General features: G+C 46.9%; 1 protein-coding gene across 5 annotated transcripts in view; it reads right to left on the bottom strand.

Annotated features, from left to right (window-relative positions):
• Positions 1-1,542: 1,542 nt before the first annotated feature.
• The window catches only part of arhgef18b (rho/rac guanine nucleotide exchange factor (GEF) 18b), a 31,649-nt gene continuing 18,369 nt past the window's right edge, over positions 1,543-14,822 (bottom strand). For all 5 annotated transcript variants that reach the window (XM_086282144.1, XM_086282143.1, XM_086282146.1 and 2 more), the window contains 16 exons: positions 14,683-14,808; positions 14,466-14,583; positions 14,135-14,389; positions 13,962-14,038; positions 13,607-13,785; positions 13,408-13,481; positions 13,104-13,289; positions 12,817-12,966; positions 12,458-12,573; positions 11,941-12,003; positions 11,743-11,790; positions 11,344-11,625; positions 11,067-11,216; positions 5,947-6,274; positions 5,377-5,520; positions 1,543-4,984 (listed from right to left, as the gene is read on the bottom strand). In XM_086282144.1, the coding sequence (XP_086138270.1) occupies positions 4,695-4,984; positions 5,377-5,520; positions 5,947-6,274; positions 11,067-11,216; positions 11,344-11,625; positions 11,743-11,790; positions 11,941-12,003; positions 12,458-12,573; positions 12,817-12,966; positions 13,104-13,289; positions 13,408-13,481; positions 13,607-13,785; positions 13,962-14,038; positions 14,135-14,389; positions 14,466-14,583; positions 14,683-14,808 (2,586 nt within the window). In that variant the 3' untranslated portion in view covers positions 1,543-4,694. The remainder of the gene's footprint in view (positions 4,985-5,376; positions 5,521-5,946; positions 6,275-11,066; positions 11,217-11,343; positions 11,626-11,742; positions 11,791-11,940; positions 12,004-12,457; positions 12,574-12,816; positions 12,967-13,103; positions 13,290-13,407; positions 13,482-13,606; positions 13,786-13,961; positions 14,039-14,134; positions 14,390-14,465; positions 14,584-14,682; positions 14,809-14,822) is intronic.

Consider the following 14,822-nt stretch of genomic DNA (forward strand, 5'->3'; position numbering starts at 1 on the left):
TGTTAATCTGAGTTTAGTTTATTGACTTGACCTGTTTTATTGGTCTGCCTGTTTAAGTTTTTTGGCTTCGTTAAATATATTTTCATATTTTTGGGTCAATAAAACCCTTTTTTGAATTAAACCCTGGTGTTCTTTATGCTTTACTGCTTGGTCCCTGACAACCAGCAACGGCTCACTGATGGGCCTGATTACCACCTACCTACTGAACCACTGCTGCAGACCATGAACAACTTTTCATGGAAACGTTTTCCCTGAAGTCTGAACTATGTCAGCGGGATAATGTGCAGTGCCTCAAAGGAAAATGGTTCAGGAATGTTTGAGGAGCACAGAGATGAGTTTGAGGTGTTGACTCGGCCTCCAAATCCCCCTGAGCTCAATCTAATCCAGCATCTGTGGGACGTGCTGGACAAACTAGCCCCGCCTCCCGACTTATGAGCGAATTTCTTTCTTAAAATGGTAAATTTTCCTCAACAATTTAAACATCGGATATGTTTTTCCCCCAGTTATTTATGGGAGAGAAGACCTTAGAGCAGCTTGAGGGAAATTGTGAAGCTTCATTTCTTTTATTATAAAAACTATTTTGCGTTGAAGAAAAGTTGATTTGTTTGTTAGAAATCAATATGTGACAAAATGTGGGGACTCTCCACTTAAGATGATGTAATAATGCCACAGCGGCGGTGGAGAGGAGGTAAATGATTTTTTGAGTGATGACAACAAAAACATGACTCCAAGTAGCCATGATGACCTAACGGCTCATTCCAGCAAGCAGCGCACTGAACAACAACCACAGCGACGCAGAGTCCATCAAACCAAGATTAGTCTCAGTGTTTTATGAGCCCGCAGGGATGTTTGTCTGCACGTCTGGACTCTGCGGAGCATCTATTTGTTTAACTCTGCGGTGAGAACAGGCTCTGACTCCTGACTTCCTGCAAACAGCATTACATAAACCGCCTCCGAGCTGTGAATCAGTCGGGCTGAGATGGATTGGAGGCGCTGGATGAGAGAAGGGGGAAGAAACAGGGAGACAGGAATTGGGCAGAGCAGTGGAAGGACTGAGACAGAAACAAAGACAGATTAAAGTGCAGCTTCCCTCCGCAGGGGAAGCAGCCTGGAAAAATAATTGTCGAGAGGAGACAGAGGAAAGCCACTAATGACAGCAGACAATAAAAACTGGCCGCTGCTGCAGCGTCTTCCCAGCCAGAACGACAATAAGGGAGGAGCTGGCGGCCCCGCTGTTAGCGATGTCCACCAAAGGATTGAACAGCCTCAACCGCAGCACCTGAATAGATCCTCGTCTGGGAATAGACTGTTATTAAGTCGTCTAAACACAGGGTCAGTAACACCGCCGCGGCACCTCCGAGACACTGGGAGATGGCACGGGTGCCAGCTAATTGGGTGGTCAGGATTATTTTGACGAGCAGTGAATAAAAGTGCGTATGAGTCGGAATTATACGCTGCACGTGCGCAGCCAGTAAACAGTGCGTGCTCGACAGCAATGATCCAAACGCGCGGCACAAAGAGGACAAACAAAGCGAATTATTTCAAGACTTTTTATTACTAAATGTTTCTAATTCAGCAGTTTGTGTCCGCAGGTCATTCTAACAGTCGCAAAGTGAATAAAATAAACGGTACAAAAAAGCATCAGTTTTGCTGTGTGCTACAAACGTCATTAGACACTAAAGTTCACATGACAACAAAGACGCATTCTGAACATTCATTTTCCCTTTCAAGTATGCTACTATCCAAAGTGACTAGTGTAAAGTTGGCAGAGGAAATAAAACAAGTATTTACACGTTACAGGTCCAACAAATGCATTTCAAAATGTTTCCACACACACCGTCCACAGGGACGCCACCGACCGGCCTCCACGTTGGAAAGCAGAAACGAGACTACAGCGAAGCAACGTTTAAGACTCGAGTTGATCCACAAGGCAGCCTTCATCTCCCCGCTGAGGTTTCGTTAACGTCTCGGACCTGGAGCAGAAGCGAAGCACTCGAACACGAGCTGAAAACAGAAATGCAGACCGGAGGAAACGTCCCGAAAAGCTTAAGTGGCTTTTTCAGCTGAGATGATCTTCATGATCGAGTCTCACCTGTTAAGTAACCACCAGAGTAAGCTGGCTGATGAACCTGTGAACTTGCTTGTTGTGCCAAACTCGTGAGCGTCAGTCCAAAAATACAAGAAACTCACACACTACATATCAGCTGAATAAAAATGTAAATAATCGTTTGTGACTAAAGCGATATTTGAGATGAGGCGGCACATGAGCTGTAGCTCAGGCGGTAGAGCAGGTCATCTACTGATCGGAAGGCTGGTGGTTCGATTCCTGGCTTTACTACTAACCCCAATGCATCCATCGGAGTGTGAATGTTAGAAAGCACGACACCGAGCCCCGTCAGCTGAACGCCTCTTTGGTTTAACCAACTGAAACAAGTGGATCATTTCATCCATGAACTCAGTGAACCTGCGACCAGAGAGCCGACCGGCAGAGAGCCGACCGGCAGAGTACCGCCGCTGGTTAAATACCTTCATTTACACAGCAAATGATGAACGATTGTGATTTCTGCCAAGACTGCATTCAGGAAGGTGAAACAGTACCAGATTGTACATACACACGTGTGTATTTTAAGTGTATATACAGAAATACACATAACGGACACGTGTAGGAGGAGGGCGACCAGCATGTACAATAATATACATAATATACACAAAAACCTGCTCCTAGTCGAGCCCGTGATCACAGCTTCAGACACCAGCTCGTTTTGGATCAACAAACTCTGACGTCCACACGCGTGCAGAGGAACAAACCACAGCTGTGCCTCCACAGCTGCCACAGCATCGCTCTTCTGTCAGGCAGGCACAGAGATTTAAGACAAGGCTGACGAAACGTCTTCAACAATAAATACAGAACACAGTCAACAGAAACTCAAACCCGAACGGGCTAAAATGTACCCGCCAGGTTTTTTCTTACAAACTGTAAAGTCATCAAAATGAGCTCGAGTGACAAAAACAGATTAAAATTTCATTAAACCTAAAAATAATAATAAGACTCACGTGGATTGAAATGGAAAATAAAGAACCTTTAAGCTGCTTCATTCCTCTGTGATCGTTTATCTCAAATTCTGATATTGGAAAAGCTGAATGTGACCTACAGCACGTTTTTATGTCTGCGTCAAACAGACACTGCTGATTGACATTTTTCCTCCCCAGACAGACAGCAGAGGACACGGCTCCCCACTGTGTCCAGAGCATCTCTCTAGCTCTGTATATATGGAATATGTCGGCCGTGTGCGTCCACTCAGAGAACCCGAGTTGCAATGTAACCAAATGCAGTCAAGAATCCCTGTGCAGCCTGTATATTCCATATATATGGAGCTGGACAGGTAGTCTCTTTACTCAGAGAACCGGGGTTATATTGTAACCAATTGTTCTATTTCACGATATATTTGATACTTTTCAGTATCTGAAGCCCACATCCTCTCTCCTGAAACCGTTCCAATAGGTTGTCTTGTTTTTCTATTCAGGCTACTGACAAGAAAACTACAGCAGTTTAAAGATTGCTTTTAAAATAGCTTCCAGCATGAAATGTACAGGACACCCACTCGAGCTCCACTAACAAATGTTTCATACTGATGTGACTCATAAAGTGATGATGGGGGGCGGGGAGGGGCTTCCTGCGGTGAGACAAACTCAGTAAAGTGGGGACAAACTCAGACATCTGCAATTAGCTTCCTGAATAAGTATAAGTGGAAAATTATAGCCTTAAAATTAAAGCCGATGCTAATAAGTTTGTATTAGTTATGTTTCAGAGTCAGCAACAAACGGAGCGTAAAGATGGGAGAGACATTTATTTGTTGTTATTCAACACCCAGCGTTCGGGGAAAGAGTTGAAACTATGTGACAAAGATTGCGAGTTTGTCTCACTCTGCATGAGTTTCATTAGTTGCACAATTAGCCAAACTCCCCCGGGGTTGAAATGAAGTAACAGGACGCGACAGCTTAGACAAGACGGCTTTCATAAAAAGAGGAAAAACCAAGGACGTAATCAATAAACACAATTAAGACAAATAACAAAATGAAAGGAAGCTTCATCATTTTAACAGCTGTGCAGTCAGACACTACACAGTTTGTCCGTTCGTCCATCAGTCTGGGCTGAAGTATTTACACTGTGCAAATGAAACATCGAGCAGACAGTGTTAGAGTTTCTTTCACGTGGTTCCAGGTGCCGTAAGATCTCCGTCGCTTCCCCGACTGTCCTGATTTCACTCCTCTTGACAAAAAACAACCGTTTCTCTTCCTTTCAGTCACGTCCTGGTTCAGCTCTCATGGATAATGTCTTTGGATCGCTAAAACTTCATTTACACCTTTTTTTTCACACTCCTTTGTTTCCCCAAAGGTCTCTCCTTCATGATTCAGCCAATTAAGTTTAGATATAAAACTTAAATAAAATAAGATTAAACGATTACACTAATACTGGCAGTTTAGGGCCAGATGAGGGTTATTAAAAACAAACGCCGTCTTTCTCTCCATGTGAACCACAGCAGCCCTCCTCCCTGCAACAAACCTCACCAGCCTTACTGAAACAATGCGTCTGCATTCACATGATCGCATGGAAGGTGCTCTTCAGAATGGGCCTTATGGTTTAATGGGGATGACGATCAATCCCTGGACTGGTTTTTTCCTCTATCGTAAGTTCAGAAGAAGATGACATCCTCCTTATTGAGGTCCTCTGTGGTGAACTTGTAGGGCGGCGGCAGGCTGTGGCTGAGCCCTTGAACCTGTGCGCTGGGATTGAGGCTCTGCGGCTGCACGGGGGAGTGGAACTGAAGAGCGCCGGTGCTCTGCGAGTGGGGAGGTATGATGGGAGGCTGCAGGGAGGGTTGAGGATGGGACTGTGCAGGAGGCATGGGGGGCTTCTGAACATTTGGAGGGTGGGAGGCAGACTGGATGTCTGGTCCAGCGTTGTCTAGAGAACTGGGCTGATCTGCAGGAAAGGCAATAAGAACAAAGAATTATTGCAAACACAGTTATTCACAGCAGCTCGATGCAGTCGGGCTTACTCATACAGGAATGTAGTCACATAGTCCTGCCAGAGCTTTTTTCTTTGTAGCTGCAGCAGAGACGATTAAAACGTCTGTGTCAGCAGCACCGCTTGATATTAATCATACATGAAACTGATAGGTGTTTACACAGGGTGAGGCTGGGCATGCAGACTTCAGAGAGGAATGTGACTGGGTGGGGTCAGGTTTGCCCAGGTGGAGAACGCAACTCTTTTGTTTGCATCTATGAGAACCAGGATTAATAATGCAGCAGGCAAAGACGGACGAGAGGAGATTGTGTTTGAGTTCGTCTGATTGAGCGCGTGCGCAGCGATACCTGCGTGGTGATGCTGGGTGTGCGACTGAGGAGGGGCCAACATCGGGACCTGCTGGTGGGGGCTGACGGAGCGCTTGACCTTGTGGGCGTTGTCCTCTTTGGTGGAAAGCTTCAGTGGGAGCACCTGCTTCGTGTCCAGCGAGGCTGCGGGGAGACCGAGGGAGGGGACGGGGAGCAGAGAGATCAGATTAGATGAGGCCACTGTTTGATAAGCCTGACCCAGTGAGGACTGCCATGTGATTCTAATGAGACCGATCAGGCCGAGCGCAGGTCAGGCAAGAAAATCCATTTTAATAGAGAGTCTGCTGCACTGATTAACATCACCTACGGGAGGGAGAGACTTAGAGCCTAACGGCCTACACCCAGAGTGCTTCGCTCAAAAAGCACCTGAGCTTTACAAACTGCTTTGAGTAAACAGTCTCTCACGAGTGTGAGCAAGAGACGACCCGCACCGTTATCACCTTCCTTGGTACCTTTCTGCACTGTATAGTATTTACACCTGTGGCCATTTAATATCAAGTCTGCAAGTGCTGGAATTTCTGATGCGCGGCCATGATCCCGGCGCCTCACCGGTGCTGTCGGTGCGATGCGAAGCTTTGCCGCTTTTGCTTCCTTTCCCTTTGCTGCTGTTGATTGCTGCCAGCTTGGTGGGGATCTGCTGCTGAACCCCGACCGGCTTGTGCAGCTGGTTGGTGGTGCTGAAGAGATGGAGCGGCACCTCCGTCTTTAGCGGCAAAGTCGAGGAGCCCGTCTCACGTCGCGCTATCACCTCGGGACGCTCCGGATAGTCGGCTTGTGCCACGGACATGCTGCCACGCACCAGCGGCTTCGGAGGCAAGTCGGCGGACCCGGAGGACATGAGGAGATCTCCATTTAGACTTCCAGAAAGGGGAGCCACCTGCAGGACAGGAAAGAACGGGTTATTCTTAAGGTGGACTTTTAAGCTCAGTCTCCATATCGATGCGTCGATTCAGTTTAGAATCACAGCTGCAAATGTTTGCACAGCCCGTGTGTGTGTGCATGAGAACACAACTGCAAACAGCTGCAGAGAATACACAGATCGCACGCCATGAATCGTCTGCCCTCTGTAATGGCAGGGCGTCATCAAATCTGCTGAGGCGCTGGGTATTTACGGGCTAAAGAGGGAATCAGAAACACATTGGGCTCTTGCTGAGCATGCATTTTGGTACATCTGGTGCAAGCTTTTGATTCCCCCCCAAAGCTGCTTGAGGACAAAGCGCACAGAGACACAGACACAGAAAATCAGAAACATAAAACCCTTAATAATCCGTGCGCACACAAAGGCGTGTCGAACAAAACGAACAGGACTGCTAAACAAGCAGGCGAACAGGAAAACGGCTCCGGTGACATGAGCGGATAATAGGAATCGCATTTTCCACTTAATTACTAGAAGGGAGGAAAGACGATCTGGAGGCCGAGTCAACGTCAGCGTCCGAGCTGCACTCAGTGAGACGGATTTCTGCAACAATGCAGTGATGTGGTGTTTGTGTTAACAATCCCACAAGTTTCATCGCCACAAAGGCTCCTTTCAGCGCACTTTTGTAAGAAATACTACACAACCAAACTTTGCTAATCCGCCTCTGCAGCGCTGTGACCCAGTTATGGTGGAGGATGATATTTATCTGACATTATATAAGAAGTCAAAGAACAATGGCCGACTACGAATCAGCCAGAAGGGGTTAACTCTTCACCGTCCTCTTACGTGATAATGATGATGATGAGAATAACAGACAGGAAATCTTTGGGGATTACTACCATGGTCTTAATTATAAAAATAAACGAACAGCCTTCCTCTAAACGGTGTTTAATGTTGTACAAATATCAACATCAGTTTCTCTGTGGCATCAGCCTGTCTGCGAGCAGTCCACGTGCAACGTGATTGATGCTGCTGCTGACACTTCCTGTGGCGATGGGGAACGCCTGACTGAAGGCAGACTCATCCGAGCGCTCTCGTGTGCAGACTGTAGCTTCCTCTAGCCGAGACAGTGAAGGGGCCCTCTGTGGGCGAAGTCTCCATTCATCCTTTCTTGACCCCTCGGTTTTGCTTCTTCTCCGTAATTTTTCCTCTTTCGGCACTCGCTCATCTCGGCACACAGATCCTTCATTGTTCCCACAACAAGGTGATCTGCTTTAAGCGACGCAAACAGCAGGTTTCCAGGGCAGTAAACCACGCACGAGCTGCCGAGCACAAAGAGCTCTGACTGACAGCACATAAACAATTAGCACTGGCTGCCTTCCAGAGGGTACTGCTAATGCTGGGTTTGGACTAGCTGATTACAGAGCCAGGTTCCTCTCAGCCTGCATATTCCCATATCATAATGTATCCACGAACCCTGCACAAAGACTTCTATATGCTGACAACACCAGCTCAGGGCTTTTAGCCGGGAGTAATTCATGTGTTGAACAGTGACGTTAAAAATGTTTTTTATGGTTAATTTGCAGCTGTGATCCAGGCTGAAGTCACGAGATTAGCAGGCAAAACACGTTTAATCCAAAATCAAACTGCACCTAAGTAAATCCTACAGTTCCTGAATGTGGTCCGACTCAGAGAAAGCACACGGTGTTTCACAGCAGCTGTTATTCATGCCACAAAATTATTAGCCAACATTTCTTATTAATGCCTGATGAATCTTTTAAGTCTCGCATCAATCAAAAGATCAAACATTTCCATCTTTTCCACTCAGCACAAGTTTTAGACTTCAGTCGATTCTCTACAAATAACAAACATGTGGAGGAACTTTAACCCATTTATGACGTTTCAGTCACTCGCCGGCTGCAGAGGAAGAAAGCAGCCGTGTCTGTTTGGGTTCTCCTTACACCAACAATGATCAATACACTGCAGCTTTATCAATAACATGTCACAGCCTGTTATTACCTTAAAAATCCTCATTAATCCCAAAAAAGCAACTTTCTGCAAGACTCCAGTAAAAGTACTTTGAATGTAAAGCAGTACTTTCCTCTCTCAGAGCAAATGATTCACTGGGAGTAATTTGCTAATATTGTGGTTAAAGACTGAACAGTACTGCACACAGCGTACAGCTAACAGGTGGGAATAGCCACAGTGACAGATGGCTCAGAGAAAATATCTGCCCTCGAGCGCAGTGCTCAGCTCCACAAAGCAACTGCTAGCAGCTGATTATAGAAGAACCCAGAAACAGGCCTTTAGGTTTCTGTGCACATGGTGAGGTGTTGATGAGCGTTTACTGCGAGCTTCACAGAAACACACTGAGACCAAAGCAATTAATATCAGTCTGGAGGCTAAAGCCAAAGAGCAACAAGAACTTTTACTTTGTTTGTTCGTTTGCAGACTTTATGTTTTAGTCACATTTGTGTGTCTCCACATAAAGAAATCAGAGAGGATCTAAATAACACCGTTATGCATGTTTGGCTCCTAATTATTCCACCTTTGTGCTTTCGTGCTCACTCTTAGTAGCTCCTGTTGTCTCGCACTGCCCTTTACGTCACATTTTTAGGTACACCCATTCAGCTGCTCGTGAAACAGCTGGTGCATGGAGCAATTTGGCCAACTGTTTCTTGATCATGTTGTTTACGTTCACTTAAACCTAGAAATCGAGATGTAACCTCAGCAACGCTTGGCTTTTATGACCTTCCAATTACAAGAGTACTGAACAATCAGACCACAGCCAACCCAAATCCCGGGGCCAACTACGATCAGACGAGATAACACAGATCAAAGAGGAAAAAAATGCTCTCTTCAGTCAGAACATGTCAAAACCTGCACAGTTGTTGCTCACGTATGTTAAGAAATGCGCACACAGAAGTGAGTCTAATCAAAGCTCTCTGCGATTGCTGATGAGTCCTCATTTTGGTTGGTGGCAGATAAATGTCTGTTGATATCAGCTTGGCCAGGAGCCTGGAACAGATCCTGCGGGTGTAGCTAATGAAAAGACCGTTTGATGTGTTTGACACAGAGGGAGAAGAAACCACTTCCAAATCTCTCCAAACAACAGCCAAGAAAGTCCCAGCCAACAGCATAGAACTGAAACCCATAGACGCTGCACGTATGTACAAAATGCACGCACAAAGACTGATTACATAGGTTGTAAGTGTGATGTAGTTCAGGTCTCATCTTGCAGTTCATGCAACAAACTTCACAGAAACCTTTTTCACCGTCACCGTTTCAGCAGAGGCCTCTATAATTAGAAGAGGATTACTCATGACAGAGGATTAGGTCAGTTCACCCAGAGGCTCTGCTGCTTCATCAGAGGGGATGCGGTTCTCCTGGAGCCACTGAAGTACTCCAGATATGACTCACAGTCAAAGGCCTCTGCAGCTTGTAATGAGATGATAACTGCAATAATTCACATCAGCTGGTTATGTTTGTGTACATCCTGAGTCTACACTCCCGTTACTCGAGGTCTGGGGCATTAAAAAAGGTTCCTAACATGAAATCTGTGAGAATGCACGAGGGCAAAGGTCACCGTGTGAAGCTGAGCAAAGTTACAGACTATTTTAAAAAAGGAATCCACAGTTGCAAAAGAGCTCTGTAGCGCTTTCTGGGACGTGAATGAACAGCGTCGTGTCAGCTGACAGTTAGTCAGCATGGTATGCAGGCTGGAGACGCTGGCCAATCAGCAGAGAGGGACTTATGACATAACTATAGATTGCAATCAGACAGAAATACATGCATATGAGCCCATGTAACAGCACCAATGGTTTACAGACTTGAGTAATTGCAGTCCAGTGACGGTGAATCACTGTGCTGCAGTCTGAGTCATCACAACATCATTGGAAAAAGGCAGCACGCACATGGTGTGCGTGTAGCTGGTAGCTTTTCACATTCACGCTGTAATATTAGTATTTGAAATTAGCTTTAGGTATTTCTAGAGGCTGTGAAAGAGCTTGAGCCAACACATCGCACTGTTACATAAATCATAACACTTTTTCAGGTAAGCAGGAACCAGAGCGTGCAGTGAGTCCCGGGTCTGCGCTGAGCTGTGTCAGAGTGAATGTGGCGGCGCTCTGTTCATGGACGCATAAAGCTTTGCTGTATCAGCTACAAATGAACGAAGTCAATTCAAAGTATGTGATTCAGGCGCTGATTATAAATGCTCTATCCACTGATATTTTTTTTCTTTGACAAACAGATAAAATCTGTGTCAAGACAAAAGTTGCCGGTGCACACAGACACCCCACTAAGCTGTAATTGGTTGTTGCAGACCTTTGAAAACACTAAAGGCTGATATTAAGTAGCTCCTTGACAGATTTGTTAGCATCGGGCATGAAATTACAGTCAGTGGCTCTGTCTCAGAACTGCTCTCCCATGAAGCTCACAATGCAACGCATTGTAGCGTAAGGAGAGGAAGCATAAGCAAAGACGAGAGCGGCTGGGGGGTAAGGAGATGAAGCACACAGAGGTGTGTTTTCAACCGTCAGTGTAACATCAGCCCGTCTATGACACCGATGCTTCTCCCACTCGTAGGAGACCCGATAAGCAACTTAACAAAGGGTCCTGTGGCAGCTTCTTCATGTTTCCACTTCAAAGTGATGAAGAGAGAAAGGGCACACGGACACACTAATGAACCATCGTGCAAAAGCGAGCACAAAGAAATTAAATGCTTCAAATCAAATGCATGCAACACGTGTGAGCCCGTAATACATCATAACAATAACAACAGTGCATGTGGCCACCAGCACGGGTGCCCCACCTCAATGGTCTTCCTCTTGATCTTCTTCTGGTGTTCCAGGCGTTCCTTTTCTTTCTCCACAGCTCTGGTGGACTCTCTCAGTCTCTCCAGGTCCTGCTGGTACGTCTCCCTCTGCATGTCCAACTCCTCCTTCTCTTTTGCCAGTTGCTCCTGCGCAACAAGAAGTGATGCTGCAGCTTAGGCTTTGTTAAATATAAGCTCAGCAAGTTTAGTCTTCAGCAAACAGAAAGCCAAACGTAACTGTCCTGCAGCTCTTAGGTAACAGAGAGCACCTCACCTCCGTCCTCCTGCACTCCTCCTCTCTTTGTCGTAGCCTGGCCTCGGTAGCCTCCACCTGCTGGCGGTGCCTCTCCCTCTCCTTCTCCCAGCGCTGCTGCTCCTGCCGGTGCTGCGACTGCAGCTTGTGGAGGCTGGCCAGCTCCTCTCTCTGCAAGGCCAGAGTCCGCTGCTTCTCCTGCTCCAGGAGCACGTTCCCCTTGTGGCGGCCGGGCAGGGAGGCCCGCTCCGTCAGTGAGGCCCGCTGCAGCTCGATCTGACTGTCCTGCTGCGAAACAATGGCCTGAAGAGACACACGAGACCAGGTGAAACAACAAAAACGTCGCAGACGATGATGAGCAGCTGAGATGTTATTACATACTAATGCATTTCATTTATAGAGTGAAGGGCAGACTTTCACCTCCAGACTGTAGAGCCTCTGTGAGAGCATCAGCACTCTGTCAAAGAACTAGAGTGCAAAGACAGACAAGGTCAGCACGCTCAAATATCCACAACACAACATTTTACTGGGTTAATAAACATCTCATGGCTGCAGCAGGCACGACTGCGAGCATCAAAGCTGACGTTGTTGTGTAGCTGAGAGATAAGAGGCGCTTACTTCAGCCTCTGGGAACGAGTCGGACCAGATGCGATTCCACCGGGCAGGAGAGCTCTCGTCGACCTGAGCGAGAGACACACAGCGAGCCATCAAACTGCAGTGCTGCACATCACGTACAGTACAATATAAAATATGACCTCAGCACTGAATTATTTAATTTCAGTTTAGTAGAATTAATTTTGTGAAAAAATCCAAAAGTGATTCCAGGAAACAGCCGTGAAAAACGAATAATAAAGTTTAATAAAAGACGAACAGAGTCTGCTGGCTCTGCTGTCCAGGAGAGACGTTTACTGGAATCAAATGAATGTTCAGAGAATTTGTTTATCGAGGTTTCATCTATGTAGACACAGATGAAGTCACCTGCAAGCACGTGGAAGTTTCCAGAGGACTTGCTCTGGTTCTTACTATTTACAGGAAATAACACCGACTCATCCCGAGGTGTGTGTGTGTGTGTGTGTGTGTGTGTGTGTGTGTGTGTGTGTGTGTGTGTGTGTGTGTGTGTGTGTGTGCGTCCTACCGTCTGCTCCAGGGCGTGGCTGCCACAGAGGTCTTTCAGCTGAGGGTCAGAGCTGGCTCTTTGACTCCTGTCTCTGTTTCTGGACTCGGCAGAAAAGTTCTTCTTCACACTGCCATCTGGCGCGCACACACACACACACACACACACACACACACACACACACACATTAACAAATCACAAACGCTTGGGGGGGAAAGAAACTGACCGGCAAACGGTCATAATCTAGGAGAAACTTCACACATACAACCAGATTTGTGTGTAAACTGTCCCCACAGATGTATTTATTCATGTGTATTTATCTGTCCTGTATGTGTGACGTCAAACAGACTTCTTTGCGGCTCGCGCTGTGCTGGACTCACTCTTGTTGAAGATGGCGGGGCTGCTGTCGTAGCCCCCAAAGGTGTCGGCTCGCCTGGGCAGAACCCCAGAGCCGCTTCCTTCCTCCCACCTGGCGGGTGCAGGAGGCCCCTCCCTCACTCCAGACTGCAGCAGGTTCTGAAGGTTCTCCACTGAAGCCAAAACAAATCAATAATATTACAACCTACTAATTTATGCAGCAGCTGAGAGACGAGAACACGTGTGTGTGAACGTCATTTAATTCCCTTTGAAACTTAGATGCACGTATTGTCATGCGGCCTGGTCCTACCCTCAGTGATAGCTCCTTTGAGCAGGACCTCCCCCTGCTGGAGGTCTGAGAAGTCTCCTCGAAGCAGAAGTCTGGAGCGCGACGCTGCGTCTTCCAGCCCTGCCACAGACTCGGCCATGTCCGCAAACAGCTGAAGCTTCTCGGTCAGCGCCTGCGTGATCACTGCATCCTTCTGGCTTAGCCGTTCTACAGTTGGGAAGCATGACACAGAAGACTCATTCCTGGACAAGCTTTAATATTCTAGACTTCTAGATAGTTGAAGGGTAAGACAACACACGAGCACCACCTTGTGGCCTCTAGTTACCTCGAAATTCTTTAAACCTGGAAGCTCGCGCCTCTTCTTCCTCACTGAACAGCCTTTCCTCAGTGTGAGGACAGCTAACGGGGGAGAAGACAGGAGCCAGATGAGGAAAGGATCCTGGCTTTGATTGAGGTGTGTGAACACTTTCTTTGGATTAGCCCGAGTGATAAACAGATGCGTGTTTGTGTGTTGCTGCAGCTACCTCTCTGCAGCTTGTCGTATTTGCGTCATCCATGAGTTTCGGTCCTCCTTCGAGCCGGTGTGGATCTCATACATCTCCGGCTCATTGGAAGAGGCACAGATGAGAAACATGGCTTTCTCCTCGTGGGCAACCTCCCTGACTATGAGCTTCTGGAGAGAGATAACTGACGGCTTGTTATCCTGGGAGGACCAGAAGAACAAAAGAGAGGAGGGGGCGGAAACGAGAATGAGAGCTGAACCGATGAGTTTACAAACCTGTCGCCCGTCACAGCAGAATTCTGCTCCTTCTTTCCAAAACACACCGAGCACATTTCTCTTTGATGCCCTTTTATTTTCATAGATACCGACGTACTCACCACTGCAGCAAATACATATTTCTGATCTTTTTCTTGCAGCAAAAGCAACACATCTGACAGCAGCACGGCAAGAATATCTAAAGGAAGAGCAACAGAAATGACAGCTTATTGATTTATAGAACCAGAACACGTGCACAGACAGCAGAGGAGTCATAGTTTTATTATGTGATAACCTTTGAGTCTGCCTGAAGCAGCTCTCCAGCTGACTGTGCCCTCATGAAGCAGCCGTCTCCGGCCCGGCGCGAGGTCCTCCCTCCGAAAGACACGACCGTCTTTGAATTTCCCCTGTGCCTTCGGCTCCATCCTGAGGTGTATTTCTCTGAGCCTGGAGCTCTTCTCGTGGAGATTAACCAACGTGTCCACCCGTACGATGGTGTCTTTGATCAGACCCAGCGCCCGACTCAAATCCACATGCTCGTCCGTACCAGCTAGGAACGAGGAAGAAATGATTAAACACAGCGAAGTCATTCTGGGCAGTAACTGTGATCTACGGAGCAGAAATACCTTCAGTGTTGTGAAGAATGCGCTCAACTAGTACCGGGTACTTTGTAATCCGCTGTGTCACCAATAAAATACACTCAGTCACTCCGAGCCGCCGCACAATAGACAGGTGACTGATTTTCTGCAAGAACAAAAGCAGAAATATTTGATTTGACGCTGCACGGTAACCAACGCCTCTTTAATGTGATATGATGCAGCTAATTCTGTGTCGGCGTCGTACTCGGATGATGTTTTGGAACTTTTTGTTGTTTTGCAGCTGATCTTTGTAGTAGCTGACAGCTTCAGGGTGGTGACTGCAGAAATCTCCATAGCTGTCCTTCATCTTCTCTCCGATTTCACCTGAGAACTGGACAAAGAACA

This window comes from Aulonocara sp. 'chitande type north' Nkhata Bay, linkage group LG23 (assembly GCF_057382095.1).
Source record: "Aulonocara sp. 'chitande type north' Nkhata Bay isolate Kocher_YH1m ecotype deep benthic linkage group LG23, A_spYH_male_GT1.1, whole genome shotgun sequence".
NCBI classification, from domain to species: domain Eukaryota; kingdom Metazoa; phylum Chordata; class Actinopteri; order Cichliformes; family Cichlidae; genus Aulonocara; species Aulonocara sp. 'chitande type north' Nkhata Bay.